At 45.3% G+C, this 21,866-nt stretch overlaps 1 protein-coding gene across 1 annotated transcript; it reads left to right on the plus strand.

Annotated features, from left to right (window-relative positions):
* Positions 1 to 5,575: 5,575 nt before the first annotated feature.
* LOC306925167 (guanylate-binding protein 1-like) lies at positions 5,576 to 11,342 on the plus strand (the record flags this gene model as incomplete). The annotated part of the gene is made up of 7 exons (XM_079503857.1): positions 5,576 to 5,765; positions 7,696 to 7,823; positions 7,973 to 8,082; positions 8,801 to 8,985; positions 9,106 to 9,339; positions 9,675 to 9,952; positions 11,106 to 11,342. The coding sequence occupies 7 exons, from the start codon at positions 5,576 to 5,578 to the stop codon at positions 11,340 to 11,342; spliced, it is 1,362 nt and encodes a 453-aa protein (XP_079359983.1).
* Positions 11,343 to 21,866: the final 10,524 nt, after the last annotated feature.

The raw sequence follows: 21,866 nt of genomic DNA on the forward strand, positions 1-21,866 counted from the left end.
AGTATCATGGCAGCCTGCAGCATGGAGGATGTGTTGTGTGTGTTTTCTCCACTAGTAGTATCATGGCAGCCTGCAGCATGGAGGATGTGTTGTGTGTGTTTTCTCCACTATAGTAGTATCATGGCAGCCTGCAGCATGGAGGATGTGTTGTGTGTGTTTTCTCCACTATAACAGTGTCATGGCAGCCTGCAGCATGGAGGATGTGTTGTGTGTGTTTTCTCCACTATAGCAGTATCATGGCAGCCTGCAGCATGGAGGATGTGTTGTGTGTGTTTTCTCCACTAGTAGTATCATGGCAGCCTGCAGCATGGAGGATGTGTTGTGTGTGTTTTCTCCACTATAGCAGTATCATGGCAGCCTGCAGCATGGAGGATGTGTTGTGTGTGTTTTCTCCACTAGTAGTATCATGGCAGCCTGCAGCATGGAGGATGTGTTGTGTGTGTTTTCTCCACTATAACAGTATCATGGCAGCCTGCAGCATGGAGGATGTGTTGTGTGTGTTTTCTCCACTATAACAGTATCATGGCAGCCTGCAGCATGGAGGATGTGTTGTGTGTGTTTTCTCCACTAGTAGTATCATGGCAGCCTGCAGCATGGAGGATGTGTTGTGTGTGTTTTCTCCACTAGTAGTATCATGGCAGCCTGCAGCATGGAGGATGTGTTGTGTGTGTTTTCTCCACTAGTAGTATCATGGCAGCCTGCAGCATGGAGGATGTGTTGTGTGTGTTTTCTCCACTAGTAGTATCATGGCAGCCTGCAGCATGGAGGATGTGTTGTGTGTGTTTTCTCCACTATAGCAGTATCATGGCAGCCTGCAGCATGGAGGATGTGTTGTGTGTGTTTTCTCCACTAGTAGTATCATGGCAGCCTGCAGCATGGAGGATGTGTTGTGTGTGTTTTCTCCACTATAGCAGTATCATGGCAGCCTGCAGCATGGAGGATGTGTTGTGTGTGTTTTCTCCACTATAACAGTATCATGGCAGCCTGCAGCATGGAGGATGTGTTGTGTGTGTTTTCTCCACTATAGTAGTATCATGGCAGCCTGCAGCATGGAGGATGTGTTGTGTGTGTTTTCTCCACTAGTAGTATCATGGCAGCCTGCAGCATGGAGGATGTGTTGTGTGTGTTTTCTCCACTATAGTAGTATCATGGCAGCCTGCAGCATGGAGGATGTGTTGTGTGTGTTTTCTCCACTAGTAGTATCATGGCAGCCTGCAGCATGGAGGATGTGTTGTGTGTGTTTTCTCCACTAGTAGTATCATGGCAGCCTGCAGCATGGAGGATGTGTTGTGTGTGTTTTCTCCACTAGTAGTATCATGGCAGCCTGCAGCATGGAGGATGTGTTGTGTGTGTTTTCTCCACTATAACAGTATCATGGCAGCCTGCAGCATGGAGGATGTGTTGTGTGTGTTTTCTCCACTATAGTAGTATCATGGCAGCCTGCAGCATGGAGGATGTGTTGTGTGTGTTTTCTCCACTATAGTAGTGTCATGGCAGCCTGCAGCATGGAGGATGTGTTGTGTGTGTTTTCTCCACTAGTAGTATCATGGCAGCCTGCAGCATGGAGGATGTGTTGTGTGTGTTTTCTCCACTATAGTAGTATCATGGCAGCCTGCAGCATGGAGGATGTGTTGTGTGTGTTTTCTCCACTAGTAGTATCATGGCAGCCTGCAGCATGGAGGATGTGTTGTGTGTGTTTTCTCCACTATAGCAGTATCATGGCAGCCTGCAGCATGGAGGATGTGTTGTGTGTGTTTTCTCCACTATAACAGTATCATGGCAGCCTGCAGCATGGAGGATGTGTTGTGTGTGTTTTCTCCACTAGTAGTATCATGGCAGCCTGCAGCATGGAGGATGTGTTGTGTGTGTTTTCTCCACTAGTAGTATCATGGCAGCCTGCAGCATGGAGGATGTGTTGTGTATGTTTTCTCCACTAGTAGTATCATGGCAGCCTGCAGCATGGAGGATGTGTTGTGTGTGTTTTCTCCACTAGTAGTATCATGGCAGCCTGCAGCATGGAGGATGTGTTGTGTGTGTTTTCTCCACTATAGCAGTATCATGGCAGCCTGCAGCATGGAGGATGTGTTGTGTGTGTTTTCTCCACTATAACAGTATCATGGCAGCCTGCAGCATGGAGGATGTGTTGTGTGTGTTTTCTCCACTATAGTAGTATCATGGCAGCCTGCAGCATGGAGGATGTGTTGTGTGTGTTTTCTCCACTAGTAGTATCATGGCAGCCTGCAGCATGGAGGATGTGTTGTGTGTGTTTTCTCCACTAGTAGTATCATGGCAGCCTGCAGCATGGAGGATGTGTTGTGTGTGTTTTCTCCACTATAACAGTATCATGGCAGCCTGCAGCATGGAGGATGTGTTGTGTGTGTTTTCTCCACTATAGTAGTATCATGGCAGCCTGCAGCATGGAGGATGTGTTGTGTGTGTTTTCTCCACTAGTAGTATCATGGCAGCCTGCAGCATGGAGGATGTGTTGTGTGTGTTTTCTCCACTATAGTAGTATCATGGCAGCCTGCAGCATGGAGGATGTGTTGTGTGTGTTTTCTCCACTAGTAGTATCATGGCAGCCTGCAGCATGGAGGATGTGTTGTGTGTGTTTTCTCCACTAGTAGTATCATGGCAGCCTGCAGCATGGAGGATGTGTTGTGTGTGTTTTCTCCACTATAGCAGTATCATGGCAGCCTGCAGCATGGAGGATGTGTTGTGTGTGTTTTCTCCACTATAACAGTATCATGGCAGCCTGCAGCATGGAGGATGTGTTGTGTGTGTTTTCTCCACTAGTAGTATCATGGCAGCCTGCAGCATGGAGGATGTGTTGTGTGTGTTTTCTCCACTAGTAGTATCATGGCAGCCTGCAGCATGGAGGATGTGTTGTGTATGTTTTCTCCACTAGTAGTATCATGGCAGCCTGCAGCATGGAGGATGTGTTGTGTGTGTTTTCTCCACTAGTAGTATCATGGCAGCCTGCAGCATGGAGGATGTGTTGTGTGTGTTTTCTCCACTAGTAGTATCATGGCAGCCTGCAGCATGGAGGATGTGTTGTGTATGTTTTCTCCACTAGTAGTATCATGGCAGCCTGCAGCATGGAGGATGTGTTGTGTGTGTTTTCTCCACTAGTAGTATCATGGCAGCCTGCAGCATGGAGGATGTGTTGTGTGTGTTTTCTCCACTAGTAGTATCATGGCAGCCTGCAGCATGGAGGATGTGTTGTGTGTGTTTTCTCCACTAGTAGTATCATGGCAGCCTGCAGCATGGAGGATGTGTTGTGTGTGTTTTCTCCACTATAGCAGTATCATGGCAGCCTGCAGCATGGAGGATGTGTTGTGTGTGTTTTCTCCACTAGTAGTATCATGGCAGCCTGCAGCATGGAGGATGTGTTGTGTGTGTTTTCTCCACTATAACAGTATCATGGCAGCCTGCAGCATGGAGGATGTGTTGTGTGTGTTTTCTCCACTAGTAGTATCATGGCAGCCTGCAGCATGGAGGATGTGTTGTGTGTGTTTTCTCCACTAGTAGTATCATGGCAGCCTGCAGCATGGAGGATGTGTTGTGTGTGTTTTCTCCACTATAACAGTATCATGGCAGCCTGCAGCATGGAGGATGTGTTGTGTATGTTTTCTCCACTAGTAGTATCATGGCAGCCTGCAGCATGGAGGATGTGTTGTGTGTGTTTTCTCCACTAGTAGTATCATGGCAGCCTGCAGCATGGAGGATGTGTTGTGTGTGTTTTCTCCACTAGTAGTATCATGGCAGCCTGCAGCATGGAGGATGTGTTGTGTGTGTTTTCTCCACTATAGCAGTATCATGGCAGCCTGCAGCATGGAGGATGTGTTGTGTGTGTTTTCTCCACTAGTAGTATCATGGCAGCCTGCAGCATGGAGGATGTGTTGTGTGTGTTTTCTCCACTATAGCAGTATCATGGCAGCCTGCAGCATGGAGGATGTGTTGTGTGTGTTTTCTCCACTAGTAGTATCATGGCAGCCTGCAGCATGGAGGATGTGTTGTGTGTGTTTTCTCCACTATAGCAGTATCATGGCAGCCTGCAGCATGGAGGATGTGTTGTGTGTGTTTTCTCCACTATAGCAGTATCATGGCAGCCTGCAGCATGAAGGATGTGTTGTGTGTGTTTTCTCCACTAGTAGTATCATGGCAGCCTGCAGCATGGAGGATGTGTTGTGTGTGTTTTCTCCACTAGTAGTATCATGGCAGCCTGCAGCATGGAGGATGTGTTGTGTGTGTTTTCTCCACTATAGTAGTATCATGGCAGCCTGCAGCATGGAGGATGTGTTGTGTGTGTTTTCTCCACTAGTAGTATCATGGCAGCCTGCAGCATGGAGGATGTGGTGTGTGTGTTTTCTCCACTAGTAGTATCATGGCAGCCTGCAGCATGGAGGATGTGTTGTGTGTGTTTTCTCCACTATAGCAGTATCATGGCAGCCTGCAGCATGGAGGATGTGTTGTGTGTGTTTTCTCCACTATAGCAGTATCATGGCAGCCTGCAGCATGGAGGATGTGTTGTGTGTGTTTTCTCCACTAGTAGTATCATGGCAGCCTGCAGCATGGAGGATGTGTTGTGTGTGTTTTCTCCACTATAGCAGTGTCATGGCAGCCTGCAGCATGGAGGATGTGGTGTTTGTGTTTTCTCCACTAGTAGTATCATGGCAGCCTGCAGCATGGAGGATGTGTTGTGTGTGTTTTCTCCACTATAGCAGTATCATGGCAGCCTGCAGCATGGAGGATGTGTTGTGTGTGTTTTCTCCACTATAACAGTATCATGGCAGCCTGCAGCATGAAGGATGTGGTGTGTGTGTTTTCTCCACTATAGCAGTATCATGGCAGCCTGCAGCATGGAGGATGTGGTGTGTGTGTTTTCTCCACTAGCAGTATCATGGCAGCCTGCAGCATGAAGGATGTGTTGTGTGTGTTTTCTCCACTATAGCAGTATCGTGGCAGCCTGCAGCATGGAGGATGTGTTGTGTGTGTTTTCTCCACTAGTAGTATCATGGCAGCCTGCAGCATGGAGGATGTGTTGTGTGTGTTTTCTCCACTATAACAGTATCATGGCAGCCTGCAGCATGAAGGATGTGGTGTTTGTGTTTTCTCCACTAGTAGTATCATGGCAGCCTGCAGCATGGAGGATGTGTTGTGTGTGTTTTCTCCACTAGTAGTATCATGGCAGCCTGCAGCATGAAGGATGTGTTGTGTGTGTTTTCTCCACTAGTATCATGGCAGCCTGCAGCATGGAGGATGTGTTGTGTGTTTTCTCCACTATAACAGTGTCATGGCAGCCTGCAGCATGGAGGATGTGTTGTGTGTGTTTTCTCCACTAGTAGTATCATGGCAGCCTGCAGCATGGAGGATGTGTTGTGTGTGTTTTCTCCACTAGTAGTATCATGGCAGCCTGCAGCATGGAGGATGTGTTGTGTGTTTTCTCCACTAGTAGTATCATGGCAGCCTGCAGCATGGAGGATGTGTTGTGTGTGTTTTCTCCACTATAGCAGTATCATGGCAGCCTGCAACATGAAGGATGTGGTGTTTGTGTTTTCTCCACTATAGCAGTGTCATGGCAGCCTGCAGCATGGAGAAGCCAGTATGTCTGATAGAGAGTGACAGTGAAGGGAGTCTCCGTATGGTTCCCAGTGCACTGGATATTTTACAGCAGATCGAGCAGAAAGTGGTTGTGGTGTCAGTAGTGGGCATGTACCGAACCGGGAAGTCCTACCTCATGAACAGGCTGGCTGGGGCAAAGAAAGGTGAGCATTTTCATTATAAGGTATACACTAATTCCATTATAAGGCATACACACATACTCACAGTATGCGTTCCAAAGTCCACAAAATAGAAAATCCTACTTCAGATCATTATCACTAGATAAAAGCTATCTTTTCTTGGACATCAATTTGGTATTAAGATTCGGTATCAATAGAGCACCGAAGTCTGACGTCAATATTGGCAGAGAGCACTGTTCCCAGGGTTCAGAGGACTCTGTTCCCAGGGTTCAGAGGGCTCTGTTCCCAGGGTTCAGAGGGCTCTGTTCCCAGGGTTCAGAGGACTCTGTTCCCAGGGTTCAGAGGGCTCTGTTCCCAGGGTTCAGAGGGCTCTGTTCCCAGGGTTCAGAGGGCTCTGTTCCCAGGGTTCAGAGGTCGCTGTTCCCAGGGTTCAGAGGTCGCTGTTCCTGGGGTTCGTGTACTTTTTAATTTGTATTATAATCCCCAGGGGATCTTAGATCGCCTCATATAAGAACTGTGTTTTATTTGTATTATAATACCCATAGGGGGATCTTAGATCACCTCATATAAGAACTGGGTTTTATTTGTATTATAATCCCCGTAGGGGGATTTTAGATCGCCTCATATAAGAACTGTTTGAAAAATAAACAAATCATCCTGACCGTTTCACTCATATGGATATGAAGAATCAACTGACTGAGAGAAAACACTAATGTTACTGCTACTGAATTAGTAAAATTTTCGCTAGAAACAGACTGTATCAAATGAGTGACTGACTGTCGCAAACAATACAGAGACACCTCCCCCACAATATCGGCAAGACAGTTTGCTTATTTTTGGACCACAATTCTTATATGAGATTATTTTAAGATGACCCCATGTTATTCTCCATAGATAAATTACTTCTGCGAACCAGGGGTTGAGCGAGTGACGTCAGGACTTCGGTTCTCTATAGTATAGGATAGTCTTGTTGAAATATTTTTCATGAAATTAAGGGGCCAAGCCTGAAGGGACTTAAGGGTCTTTTCTTTGGTCCCTTATTGTGTTTGTTTTTTTCTTCTCTTTCTTCTCCTTCCGCCAAAAATAGCAGTTCTGGCTTAACCGTGCAGTTGGTTTTCATAATACTTGGCAATATGGTAGAGGGCTATACCAAATGGTGATGACGCAAAGCCCACGGCCATTGGCCAAAGGGTGGCGTTATAGCACTTAATTGAAAATGCAAACCTTCTACAGGCATAGCTCATGAATCGTTTGACCGTCAGCAATGACACTTTGATACACATTATGTGTCTCCTCATGCCAAACAACTTTCATGTTCTGACTTTTGACCTCTGACCTTTAGATCATGCCTCGTTTGGCCAAAAGCCAACAATATATAGCTGCAAGCAGCGATAAGAGGGGCCAAAGAATGCAGCAATAAGAAAAAGACTATATGCAATACGCACAATAAGTGGGTCTGTTTGGCGTCTGTTTGGGGTACGAACAGCTGCAATACCGTAAGCTCGCGTCACCAGGCTTTCCACCTCGGAGGAAAGCCTGGTCTGTGTTCCAAAATCGATGTGTATACCGGTCTGGAGTGGATGGTAATTTACATCATGTTGTAGTCACTGATTTGTAGTCATCAGGCAGGAAACCACAAGGCGGAATAAGAAGTATCCATTCATAGTACCGATTCCGCCTTGTGGTTTCCTGCCAGATGACTACAAATCATTCACTACAACATGGCGAAAGTTACCATCCGCTCCGTTACGATCCAGGCTAGCAATACCGCTGCTCTGTTGAGCAGCCTAAAAAGGCCCGTCACACTGAGCACTATAACTATAGCCAGCGGTGTTGTTGAGCGGTCTGCACCGCTCAGTTCACACAGGTGTGATTTTTCTTATTGCTTGGCCCCGTCCTATCGCTGCTTGCAGCTATATTTTGGTTTGTTATTGTCCCATATTCCATCCTCAAGGATTTCCTCTGGGATCCACCATCCAATCCAAGACAAAGGGCATCTGGATGTGGTGTGTACCTCACCCCAGAAAGACTGACCACACTCTGGTGCTGCTGGACACAGAGGGACTGGGAGATGTTGAGAAGGTGAGACGCCATTTTGTTTCATGTTCAAATCACGTTGCATTTAATGATTTACGTCAGAACCTGGAGGTTAGTGGAGTTGAACATTCACCCCCACCACACTTATTCTAATACTACATAAAAGACGTCCAAACAATGTATTGTGTTTTCAGGGAGATACGAAGAATGACAACTGGATCTTTGCCATGGCAGTTCTGCTCAGCAGCACCCTGGTCTACAACAGCATGGGAACCATTGATAATAAATCCATGGAGAAACTTCAGTATCCTTCACATTATTCACTCATTATTCCCTCTTTTGCCAAGATTAAATCTATGACTATTTTCCTATATTTGGCTTGCTTTCACTTGTTAATTTATTAACCAGTCCAATTATATTTGGACAAGCTCAAGTATATATTGTTTCTGGAAAGCCCTGGCAAAGGCTTAAACCTTCTTTAATCTCCATAAAAATGCAGAAACAAAATGAACCACGCTCATGCTTAGAGCTTGGTTGTTCCGACCTCCCGTTAATCCGACCGATTACTAACACTATAATAAACCCTAACCTCAGTCTTCTTAACCAGCCACGTAGGTCACTTACCCTAACCTCAGTCTTAACCGGCCACGTAGGTCACTAACCCTAACCTCAGTCTTAACCGGCCATGTAGGTCGCTAACCCTTACCTCAGTCTTAAACGGCCACAGGTCGGACTAACGGGATGTCAGACTTACGTATGGGCAGTCCCCAGGAGGGCCACAGCAATAAGATTCTTTCTAGCTCCAAACAGTGTTTCAGGGACAGTTTCCTCTTAACAAACATTTATTCAGTATTTAATATTTAATACTAAATAAATGTATCTCATGTAGGCATGTCTGTCTTTCCCTGCTCAATCTACCCTTCTGTAAAATGGTTTACAAATATTCTACCCTCCTGTAAAAAGGTTTACAAACCCAGTGTTGTGTGAGGTTTGTTTGTCATCCTCAACACCACCCCTTACAGCTATGTGACAGAAGTGACAAAGAATATCAAAATTAAGTCCAAGGAGAAGAATGATGATCGTACGATTGTACGTTACCTTCCCTCCTTTGTGTGGACTGTGCGAGATTTTTCACTCCTCCTGGAGATTGATGGGAAACCCTGTACAGACGACGAGTACCTGGAACACGGTCTCAAGGAGATTGAAGGTTTCATGAACGGCTTAAAATGATTTGAATATAATTGAGATTTCAATCATTTAAAATAGGCACCAGAAGGTCTTTACACTAAAAGGTATTGTGTTCTGTATATGTTTCATGTTGCCAAAGGTGGGAAGCCGCAGTACAACGAACCCCGTGCCTGCCTACGTAAATTCTTCCCACTTCGCTCATGCTTTGTGTTTGAGAGTCCGGCCAGGGCTAAGACAATGAAACGAATGGAGGAAGTGACTGATGCTGAGTTGGATCCAGAGTTTGTCGAACAGGCCAACATGTTCACTGAACACATCTACACCAAGTCTGACACCAAGTTTGTGGGGGATGGCATAAAGGTCACTGGCAGATGTAAGTGGGATTTAAATAAATGTACACTACATTCACTGGGTGTCTGGCATTTCTGTTAGTCAACAGCATTTGAGGGATTGAAATAAATGACGGCTAAGTACGTGCTCACTTTGCATTCTGTCGTCAAAATATTATATAAATATTATATAACAATAAAAGTTTGTTTGGATTCATGACAGTATAACATGATATTCGTTATATCTGCCAGCCTCTCCTGTTTTGTTGTTGAAGGTGATATCGGAATTAGCAACATCTGACTTTTGTCTGCTCCAGCATAAACATCAGTCTCTATCAAGAGTTGTAACACACTTGCTGAATGGGTCTATCTTCCACAGTGCTTGGTCAGCTGGCAGAGACATACGTGAAAGCCATCCAGAGTGGAAAGGTTCCCTGTCTGGAAAACGCTGTGGTGGCTCTGGCTGAGGTTGAGAATGCCAAAGCTGTTGAGCAGGCCCGGGACCTCTATAAAAAGGGGATGGAGTCGGTACGCTTCCCCACCAACACCTTGGAGGAGCTGTCTGCAATCCATGCTTCCAGTGAGAGAGACGCCCTGGCACTCTTCATGGAACGTTCTTTCAGAGATGACAACCTAGAATATCAGAAGAAGCTTTCGGTATGTGTTCACCAGGCCGAAGGCATGGGGAGAGAGTATGTTTTGCACTCCGTGCGTGCGTGCGTGCGTGCGTGCGTGCGTGCGTGCGTGCGTGCGTGCGTGCGTGCGTGCGTTACCAGCTAATCTCCGGCACGGTTGGCCCGATCCATGCCAAACTGTGCACACACACTCCCTGGATGCCAACGATGAACCTCTGCCCCAAATATTCCACAACGGCCTGTTATAGCGCCCACACAAGGCTGGTTTTGGCAATGTTTTGAAAACACATTTCTGTAGATTACTCGTACACATTTTATCCATACATCACACAATTAGGTATACACTACCACTAGTGATCAACACGGATCTGCACCATTTCCCATCAACCATCCTGATTGGCTTCCAAAGCTCACATGATTGGTCCGTTTCGAACAAAATGCCACAAATCACAAACAGTGTGCAATTTCCACTAGGCCGAGGACGACAAATCAGCCTCACGTGGCGCCATAACAGGGCAATTCCTGTTTTTACCTATAACTGCATCGAACTGTGTACAACTTTGTATGCGCACTCCCTAGAGGCCATGGAAAAACATTTTCCAAATCGTTACACATGATCTCTGTAGTCATGTGATCAAGACGAGTCTCTTGGATTTCTCAGATTCTACACTGATTGGCTAAGATTGCCTTCCAACATTTTCAGGAGTGGCCCATTTCGTACAAAATGCTGCAAATGTCCTGCTCATCCAGAATTCTATATCCTCAGAGATGCTGAGAGTGATCTGGCTTAGCATTTCCTCAACAAACTGAAGACATTATTTGCAAAATAAATGTTTATATTACTCATATATATTACTAAACATTTTGCCAAACATCACACACACTCCTATCCTCCTGGGGGAGACCTGTGCCCAGCACGGCACTTTTTCTAGTTTTCATATTGTGTGTTTCGGTCACTTTATCCAACACTTTTTTAAATCCTCTAAAACTTAGTCAAAATTATTGTGCTTTTAAGTCCCTTGTTTAATACAGTTGTTGTTTAACTCCTTTCCCTTGTATCTCGATATGCATAGTTCCTGTCTCTTGTCTTTTCACTGTGGGAGCCCCTCCCATTTGTATTAAATACTGGGCTGCACTGCAGTAAACCGTGTTCATTGTTACCACTGTGTTTTTAGATTGTACTTCAGGGGGAATACGATCAGATCAAGAACAAGAACATCAGCGAGTCCAAGACGGCATGTGAACAAATCATCCAACGAGTCTTTAAATCCCTGGAGAACAACGTGGGAGCTGGTCTGTACACAGTCCCTGGAGGATACGAGAAGTTCCGCCAGGAACTCCAGGAGATGATTGGTACATACAGACGTGAAGGCAAAGGATTCATGGTGAGTCTGATTCCTGCCAACTTCTGATCTGAGTCAGAGAATGTTAAATTAATTAAACCATACTGATGAGGGTAGGCTAATTGTGTGTGTGTGTGTGTGTGTGTGTGTGTGTGTGTGTGTGTGTGTGTGTGTGTGTGTGTGTGTGTGTGTGTGTGTGTGTGTGTGTGTGTGTGTGTGTGTGTGTGTGTGTGTGTGTGTGTGTGTGTGTGTGCGTGCGTGCGTGCGTGCGTGCGTGCGTGCGTGCGTGCGTGCGTGCGTGCGTGCGTGCGTGCGTGCGTGCGTGCGTGCGTGCGCGGTACCAGGTTGCGTGCGTGCTGAAGACATACCTGGATGAGAAGGCGAACCTCGGCACGTCCATACTGGCAGCAGATAAAAGCCTCTCTGAGGCACAGCGGAAAGCAGAAGGTAAAGTCAATTAGTAAATCAATCAAGCTTATACTTTATATAGAACATTTCCTAGTGAATTGTGCTTTACATACCATGCAGAATAAGGTATTTAGCCCTATCATATTAATATCATATTTGTTTCATCCAATAACATTTAACAACTCTCAGACACAATAACACAATAACATTAACGGGACAAACCTGGGTGTGATTTAAAGACTCATGTTTGCTGTTTGAGCGCCCCAACACACTGAAGGCACAGCTGAACATTTGACTACTATATGATTGTTTGACGACAGTTACTTGTTGCTGTATTAAGAGAACAATTCCTTTAAGTCCCACAACTGCATATCTGCATATCTACACATAAAATGAATGATTCATAATTTAAATCATAATTTAAAAATAAATCCTTGACTAGTTTGACTACTGCGCAGTGTGTACTTACTCGACTACAGTAGTGTTTATAGTAGTCGACTAGTTGGTGAAAGCCCTCGTGTGAGTAGGGGGATACCGATTTGGCACTGTATGAATTGTGACTGTGCTAGTATTAAATGGATTTATTGATTTGATATTCAACATGAGAAAATCCATTAAAACTAAAGTTAACCAGATGCACTTAAAATCTGATGTTTTCATTTTTGTATTTCACAGATCGTGAAGTGCCGTAATCTAATTCTAAAATAAAAAATCTAAATCAAGATCTTAAAAATTCAATTCATCGCCCAGCTGTGAGAGTTAGGGTTAGTTCTGTGGCCGGCGTTAGGAGTGTGGTTATGGTTGAGGAAACACAGGGCTGATGGGACATAGAGGTACAATCCTTATTGGTCTTATTGGTTTCCTACAGAGGAGAAGGCAGAGAGAGAGAGACTGGAGGAGAAGTTGAAGGCACTGGAGGTGAAGATGGCTCAGCATGATAAGATGATGGCTGTAAGTGTTCTTTTAGATCTTCTTAAGGTTTCATTTTGTTTCTTTTTAAACCTGAAGACGATACGTAAGGATCGAAAAGTAATTCAAAAGCCTTTCTGTCAGATGATCAAGCTGATGATGGAGATGCAGAAGAAGCCAGCCAGATAAGCCTAGGAGACCTGACGACAACAATACATGTCCAACTTCTTAAAGAAGCTGCTAAAGAGCAGCTAATGATACATTAATTAGAGAACTGTCTGAATGCTATGCAACATGTGCAGTAAGAGCTTTAAGTTTTGGCAGGCTCCCAGAGGCAAAAAGTGAAGGGGATCTCAATCCCCCCGCCTCATGCAACGTTTCGCACGCTCAAACCCCCCAAATATGTATACAATGCCCTCTGTGCCCCTGGGTTTTGGTCAATGTACTGTATCATATGTTAAACAGTTTATTGTGAATTGCGCTAATCAAGTAATGGGATAATCAATCTATGTATTATAACTAGATGCCTGTAGTCTATATGTAACTCTGACAAATGGGGGCCTTTTTACAGCTATTCTAAACAGGGACTAAGTAGCTATAAACTACTGTCTATACTATGGTAATGTACCTGAACCTTGCACGTTGTGGAATCACTCATGAAATCAATCATCTGTGACTGGGAGTGATTTAAAATGTAAACTTTTAAAAATGTAATCTGTTAAATCCTGGTCTCTAAACTACCTTCCCCTGGCCAGCCGGGGCGCCTGATGGAGGGGAAAGTAACTGGTCGGAATAACGTGTTCCTTCCACGTGCTGCGTCCGGCCAGGGAAACTCCCCCCTGTCAGGTGAAAAGAAGCAGCTTGGACTCCTCATCCATATAAAGGAAGCATGAGGTGCAGTCCACTGCCCCCCCCCCCCCCCCCCAGGTTGGCAGAGGAAGTGTAGCGCCCAGGATTACATTATAAAATTGACACTGGGTGAAAAATGGGTTGCAAAATTGTTGGATAAAAATTATTAAAAAAGATTGCCTTGTGGCACCAAATTAAGATGTTGTAGTGACTTTCTGGGGGCATAATTCACCTTAAAGGACAACTTTAGTTTTTTTCAACCAAGGTTCATGTTTTAGGTTGTTATTAGAGAAACTAAAAGATGAGTGTTAATTAGTGGGCAACCACACTATAGTAATTGTAACACTTTATTCTTGCTAGCCCTTACCCGTTGTGAGATATTGCCCCCCCCCCCCCTTGTGGCCGTGGGGGGTACTGCGCCCTGGGTGTCACTAATAAATTCATTATTAATCTATAATTTGTTAAATTGAAAAAAGGGCTTCGTTAAGACCTCCATATTATTATGGTCAATGCCTGTGTGAAAAGTGGGAGTGATTGGTGCAGGCAGTGAGGATCTACGGCGGTGTTTCTGACACACATTTAGTTTAATTGATATGAATTTATTAGTGAATTAAATTTCCCCATTGACATGAATGGGAAAATGCAAAAAATCACAAAAAAATCACAAGTATTTTTTCCTCAGAGACTGTAAGGGCTATAGTTACAAAACTTGGAGGGGAGGTTCATAATAATTACTAAAATTAATTAACTTATAATGTTATCGGTCGGCCTCATGGTGGCGCTATAACAGCCCACTTTACGTTTTGGCTTATAACTCTTGAACCGTAGGTCGTAAAATCAAAATTATCCCATATAGACCACGCCCATTTGCGTCATGATAGATTTTCCGCCACTTTAAATTTTATCCAAAACACACTTTTTGCTTTTCCTCCTACAGATTTTGTCCAAATCTCACAAAAAGCGGTACACATGATATCTGGACCTTTCCGATAAACTTGAACGGCGGAATTTTGATAGTGCGTATCGTTCGGCCGTAATCGTCGTCCGAAGTTAGTGGGAGGGGCCTATTTTACAAAAAATGCCACAAATCACGAACGGAATGTCCAATCCATTCCAAATTTGAATCACATGTCGCGGGTGGTTTAATCAACCAAAAGCCAAAAGCGATTCCATTTTCATCCATAGGGGGCGCCACAAATGCAAAAAGTGTAACCGTTTCTTGCAGAAAAAATATTTTTGGGGGATAAATCCCCTCCGAATTACTTACGCATGATCGCAGGGGTGACGTGACATTGTAATTGGCTGGCAATATTAGTGGGAGGGGCATATGTAAGCTACTGACTGCGGCAACCACACTTTGATTTTTTTTTTAAATTTCGACCTTTCTAGTTTTCTTTCATTTGCTGCTTTCTTTTGTTTTTGGGATTTTAGCAGTTTTTGACAGGGGGGCGGGGGCTTTCGAGCATGGGGCTAAATATGTATTTTTTTTTACAAAATATGATGGCGATTTATTATTTTATTATTTACTATAGTCCTAATAAACCCCAAAAAATTACATCTGGCCACAAAATATCACAGGATCTATTGAATGTGACAAACTGACATATTGAGCCTATACACACAGTATAAGCCTTCCCCCAGTAGGCTACCTTCACATTCCTGTGATCCTGTGATCTTCTGTGGCCAGATGTAATTTCCTGGGGTTTATTAGGACTATAGTAAATAATACAAAAATAAATCACCATAACATTTTGTAAAGAAATGCTCGAATGCCCCCGCCCCCCTGTCAAAAAGAGCTAAAATCCCTAAAACGAAAGAAAGCAGCAAATTAAAAAAAATCAAGACTCATCTTTTACTTTCTCTAATAACAACCTAAAACATGAACCTTGGTTGAAAAAAACTAAAGTTGTCCTTTAAGAGAGTGGGCGGGGTTTAGGGAGACAACAAGGAAGTGGGGTGTGTTTTTGTTTTGTCAGTACGCCTGAGTGTGTGAAATAAATGGGACGCGTCATTCTGCGCCACAAAGAGAGAAGTAGCAAGTCATCATTTCTTGTTATTACTACAATGTATGGAAATGTACTCAGAGTTGACGTGCATGCTTTGAAATAATTTGACATATTACTGATTGTCATGCAAGTATAATTAACAATTTAATTGTGGTTTCAATGGCTTTCCAAGTCGTGTCATTTGCATCGGAAAGGTGCGCACTACTAAGCAATGAGTCTTTCCTGAATGAATCCACAAGGCTTCATTCTTACACGGTATAGCTCTTCTAGTCTGTGGGCGTTTTTTAAGAACATGCTTTAAACACTACTATTTTGAACAAGCATTTGTCAGATTTTAACCATGGTTTTTATTTCCATCATTTAGCTGCAGGGGACCGTTGGTTGAGCTCTCTTCAGGAACATTTCACAAGCCCCTCTCTCTCTCTCTCTCTCTCTCTCTCTCTCTCTCTCTGTCTCTGTCTCTCTCTCTCTCTGTCTCTCTGTCTCTCTCTCTCTCTGTCTCTCTCTCTCTCTCTCTCTCTCTGTCTCTCTCTCTCTCTCTCTCTCTCTCTCTCTCTCTCTCTCTCTCTCTCTCTCTCTCTCTCTCTCTCTCTCTCTCTCTCTCTGTTCTCAGCCCACTCGTTGGTTTTGGTTTTTCTGAGAATGTTGTTAGTATTCTGCTGACGGCCCTCTCCTCCGCTCTGCGTCACTGTGCACAGTGACGCGTCGACAAGCCACCAAAGACGTCTGGTTGGCCTGAAAGTGGTGGGTCGCGAGGCCTTTCCAACAGCAGGGTGAAAGTGGTGGGTCGCGAGGCCTTTCCAACGGCAGGGTGAAAGTGGTGGGTCGCGAGGCCTTTCCAACGGCAGGGTGAAAGTGGTGGGTCGCGAGGCCTTTCCAATGGCAGGGTGAAAGTGGTGGGTCGCGAGGCCTTTCCAACGGCAGGGTGAAAGTGGTGGGTCGCGAGGCCTTTCCAACAGCAGGGTGAAAGTGGTGGGTCGCGAGGCCTTTCCAACGGCAGGGTGAAAGTGGTGGGTCGCGAGGCCTTTCCAACAGCAGGGTGAAAGTGGTGGGTCGCGAGGCCTTTCCAACAGCAGGGTGAAAGTGGTGGGTCGCGAGGCCTTTCCAACAGCAGGGTGAAAGTGGTGGGTCGCGAGGCCTTTCCAACAGCAGGGTGAAAGTGGTGGGTCGCGAGGCCTTTCCAACGGCAGGGTGAAAGTGGTGGGTCGCGAGGCCTTTCCAACGGCAGGGTGAAAGTGGTGGGTCGCGAGGCCTTTCCAACGGCAGGGTGAAAGTGGTGGGTCGCGAGGCCTTTCCAACGGCAGGGTGAAAGTGGTGGGTCGCGAGGCCTTTCCAACAGCAGGGTGAAAGTGGTGGGTCGCGAGGCCTTTCCAACAGCAGGGTGAAAGTGGTGGGTCGCGAGGCCTTTCCAACGGCAGGGTGAAAGTGGTGGGTCGCGAGGCCTTTCCAACAGCAGGGTGAAAGTGGTGGGTCGCGAGGCCTTTCCAACAGCAGGGTGAAAGTGGTGGGTCGCGAGGCCTTTCCAACAGCAGGGTGAAAGTGGTGGGTCGCGAGGCCTTTCCAACGGCAGGGTGAAAGTGGTGGGTCGCGAGGCCTTTCCAACAGCAGGGTGAAAGTGGTGGGTCGCGAGGCCTTTCCAACAGCAGGGTGAAAGTGGGGGGTCGCGAGGCCTTTCCAACGGCAGGGTCACAGACTGACTGTGCAGTGTGGAAGTAGTACTTTGTTGTTTTGAAAACATGACAAAAAGTTGAACAGATTTGAAAGAATATTTACTACAATATTCCCCCCCCCCCACTTCTATAGAACAGAGGTTCCCAAACTATTTCATGTCAGGGACCCCCAAATTGACACTAATTAGCCCGCGGACCCCCATTTGAAGAGATATGCCTGGTATTCTCAACCCGTTTAATGTCAAGAACCCCCATTTTGACATGCTTTAGTCTATACGGACCACCATTTAATGGCATTTCTATCTCCGGGACCCCCAATTTATATTGTAAAATCAATGTTAATTTTACTATTGAGAGTGTACAAATGGAACCAAATGAAAGTGAACTCTGAAAGTGTACAAGTGAACTCTGAAAGTGTACAACTGGACCCATTAGGGTCCATTTGGTTCCATTTGTACACTCAGAATTACAGACCCATAAGGGTTTATTTGCTTCCAAACTATCATTTAGCTGGGGACCCCCTGGAAGTTGGAACCACTGCTATAGAGGGCGTGCGCATGCATAAAGTGAGTGGCAAATCGAGCAGCAAAGTGAGTTTTAATGTCGATGAATGCAGTCATACTAGACTTCTATCTAGCCTCTAATAAATGTCTTAGTTTTTGTCACATTTCTGAGCCAATAATCCAATGTTTGCCTAACTGAAGTAGGAGACCTTTATTTAATTTGCATAACATACTAATACTATTTCTTTCCAAATGAAAGATGAGCGTTAAGTTGACCGTTTATTTGACCAATCTTAACAGACCACATTATTTTTTAAAGCTTTCTGCATAATGACCACTAAGCACACATGGGGGTCTATTAGAGTAATGTTAACTCCATAGACACATGCAACATAGAGCAAGTACAAAAATCATGGCACTCCATCTTTAAGTACATTTTTATATCAATAATGTTCTACTTAAGTACATTTTTGATTCAGGACTTTTTATTATTTCTGCATTGCAGTACTTTTACCTATAAGTAAAACAATTGAGGTGTGTGTGTGTGTGTGTGTGTGTGTGTGTGTGTGTGTGTGTGTGTGTGTGTGTGTGTGTGTGTGTGTGTGTGTGTGTGTGTGTGTGTGTGTGTGTGTGTGTGTGTGTGTGTGTGTGCGTGCGTGCGTGCGCCTGTGCGTGCGTGCGTGCGTGCGTGCGTGCGTGCGTGCGTGCGTGCGTGCGTGCGTGCGTGCGTGCGTGCGTGCGTGCGTGCGTGTGTGCGTGCGTGCGTGCCTTTGCTGTATCTCATGGTTTGTGCTGAGGAGGCAGAAGTGATTTGATGAAGGGAGGAAAAACAGTGTGACCACAAACACACACACGAAACACACTGGAAATACAGAAAAACCCACATTTCGATGCTGACAGCAAATTCTACCTCAGCTTCCACTGAGGCTTATCTACGCACGCACGCACGTACACACGCACGCACGCACGCACGCACGCACGCACGTACACACAACTGTAAATAAATATACCTCTGCAGGGCTGAAACAATCACCCACGCACTTCACAAACATCCTGTGTTCATGCTAACTATTGTGGTCGGTCGGTCAGACAGACATGCAGGCAGGCAGACAGGCAGACAGACAGACAGACAGGCAGACAGACAGACAGACAGACAGACAGACATGCAGGCAGGCAGGCAGGCAGGCAGGCAGACAGACAGACAGACAGACAGACAGACAGACAGACATGCAGGCAGGCAGGCAGACAGACAGACATGCAGGCAGGCAGACAGACATGCAGGCAGGCAGGCAGACAGACAGACAGAAATGCAGGCAGGCAGGCAGACAGAAATGCTCAATAGACAAACGTGTGTCTGTCTGTCTGTCTGTCTGTCTGTCTGTCTGTCTGTCTGTCTGTGTATGTGTATGTGTATGTGTGTGTGTGTGTGTGTGTGTGTGTGTGTGTGTGTGTGTGTGTGTGTGTGTGTGTGTGTGTGTGTGTGTGTGTGTGAGTGAGAGGGGGAAAAAGCGCACTGGGGTTGGTTTTCTGAGGGAAAGTCAGAAACGTGGTTTCTAGAAGCTTTGCTTGGGGCCCAGTGAGGTCCGAGTAAGAAACCCCACAAACTGAGGGCCAGCAATTGTACTTGTACTTCACATAAGAACATAGTAATAGTGATTCTAGACACTAGGAGGCGCCCTTTCCCCAGACACTGCCTTAGATTAGCTGAAACACCATATTTCAGTGGTTCCCAAACTTTTTTCCCCCAAACTTTGTAATTATCCCGCGGACCCCCCATTTGAAAAGATACGCCAGGGACCCCCCATAAGAGAAGATTTTTATGGGGACCCCCCATAAGAGAAGATTCTTATGGGGACCCCCCATAAGAGAAGTTTTTTTTACGGCTCTAGCAATGATTCTCAACCCGTTTAATTTCAAGTACCCCCAGTGTGACATGCATTAGTCTACGGACCCCCATTTAATGGTATTTCTATCTCTGGGACCCCAATTTATATTGTAAAATCAATGTTAATTTAACTCTGAGAGTGTACAAATGTACATGTGTACACCCATAATGGTCCATTTGGTTCCAAACTATCATTTAGCTGGGGACCCCCTGGAACTCCCTCATGTACCCCTGGGGGTCCCCGGACCCCACTTTAGGAACCACTACCATATTTAACAAAAACATTTAAAAAAAAATCTAACCAGCTGAGTGAGGACCACTGGTTGGTCCTCACTCAGCTGGTTAGAATTGTAATATTGTAATATTAATTGTGAGTTAATTTGGATTCATCGAGGATACATTTGGCATGAATTGATTTTTTTTCTAAACGATGCTCCCATTTATTCCTGAAGTTGGACAAATACTGCACAATTATTTGTTTCAGTTTTGGCAACAAAAGAATGCACACACTTGGAATAGATAACCATTTTAATATTGCAACGATATTGAACACTTCAATGTTTACAATTCTATCAGTCAAACGGCTGTGTGCGCACAGACACACGCGCACACACACACACACACACACACACAGACACACACACACACACACACACACACACACACACACACACACACACACACACACACACACAGTGCACCTGCAGCAGTACACCCGCATGATGTAAATACCCTGCAGCGTAGATGATTGGCTTCCATCTGAACTCGTATCGATAACATCACTGCTGTTTATAAACCTCTGTGGCTTCACAGCACACCTGTTGGCACTCCACTGTGTGTGTGTGTGTGTGTGTGTGTGTGTGTGTGTGTGTGTGTGTGTGTGTGTGTGTGTGTGTGTGTGTGTGTGTGTGTGTGTGTGTGTGTGTGTGTGTGTGTGTGTGTGTGTGTGTGTGTGTGTGTGTGTGTGTGTGTGTGTGTGTGTGTGTGTGTGTGTGTGTGTCGTTTTGGGATGTGGTTTTTTTGTAGATTGCTGAGAGAGCGCGTAGAAGAGCAGGTGTGAAGAGACACACACACACACACACACACACACACACACACACACACACACACACACACACACACACACACACACACACACACACACACACACACACACACAGAGAGAGAGAGAGATCAGGTGTTATTGTCTGTGGTTAACATAAGCCTAACATCAGCTAATTGTCTGCAATGCATGCACACCTTTATCCACACTTCAAAATGCATCCATCGTTCTCAAACGTTTTGTTGTTGTTGTTTGTTCTCACCCATTAAGACATGAAGCAGATTCCACAAATGCCTTCTTCTAAATCAGCGGTTCTCAAACATGTTCGTGTCGAGGAGGACCCCCAAATTCATACGTATTTGGCCGTGAACCCGTGATTCTTTTCACGGCGAGCTTGTAGATCTGCTATTTTTGAGAACCTAAAATCTGAAAAAGGAACAAACACTGCCTCATAGCCTGTCTGTTTCCCAACTTTTAATAGGGAAACAGCAACGTTTCGGCCTTGCTTCATCTATCTAATAAAGATAGCCTGATGAAGGCCGCATAGGCCGAAACGTTGCCGTTTCCCTATTCAAAGTTGGTTCACTGCATTTGAAGACAGTGTGCGGGTGTTTGTTCCTTTTTCATTGTTGGGCACCGAACCCTCTCCTACGCACCTGTTGCCTGTATATGTGCAAAAGCCTTGCTTTTTAGAGAACCTAAAATCTAAAATGACACAGATGCTTTCCCGGGTTTTAATGGGTCAGTCATTTGAAACCGGGGTCCCCCAAGGCTGTGTACTCGGGGCCCCCTCCTCTTCTCTCCCTAGGGCCTCACTCAGACCTTTACTGCATTGCTGTATGCTTGTTGGATGAATGTTGTGAGTGTCATGGCCGCCCCAATGCATTTCCAATGGAAGTCACATGGTTTGTAGTCCACATTTTGGACTACAAACTGTTGTATGGCTTTCGGCTGTGTTTCGACTGCGCCCCTCCCCCTCATACAACACAAATGTTGTGTCAAACCATGTGACTCCCATTGGAAATGCATTGGGGCGGCCATGACACTACACAACATTCATCCAACAAGCATACAGCAATGCAGTAAAGGTCTGAGTGAGGCCTAAGGGTGCACTCACACGGTTAATGCAATAAGCCTATCTCACAGAATTTCCCCGCCCCCCTTAATACGCCCCCTTTCGGGGTTAGTGGTGATAGCGTGACGTCACTCCATAGACGCTACATGTTAACAGAGGTAATTTAAGAAGTCTACAACTTTTGTTTTCTCAAGGTAAGGTTTGTTCTATCTGTTCGAGCTGATTTACCATCTTGTTTGCTTCATA

This window comes from Electrona antarctica, assembly GCF_951216825.1.
Source record: "Electrona antarctica genome assembly, chromosome: 6".
Lineage (NCBI taxonomy): Eukaryota > Metazoa > Chordata > Actinopteri > Myctophiformes > Myctophidae > Electrona > Electrona antarctica.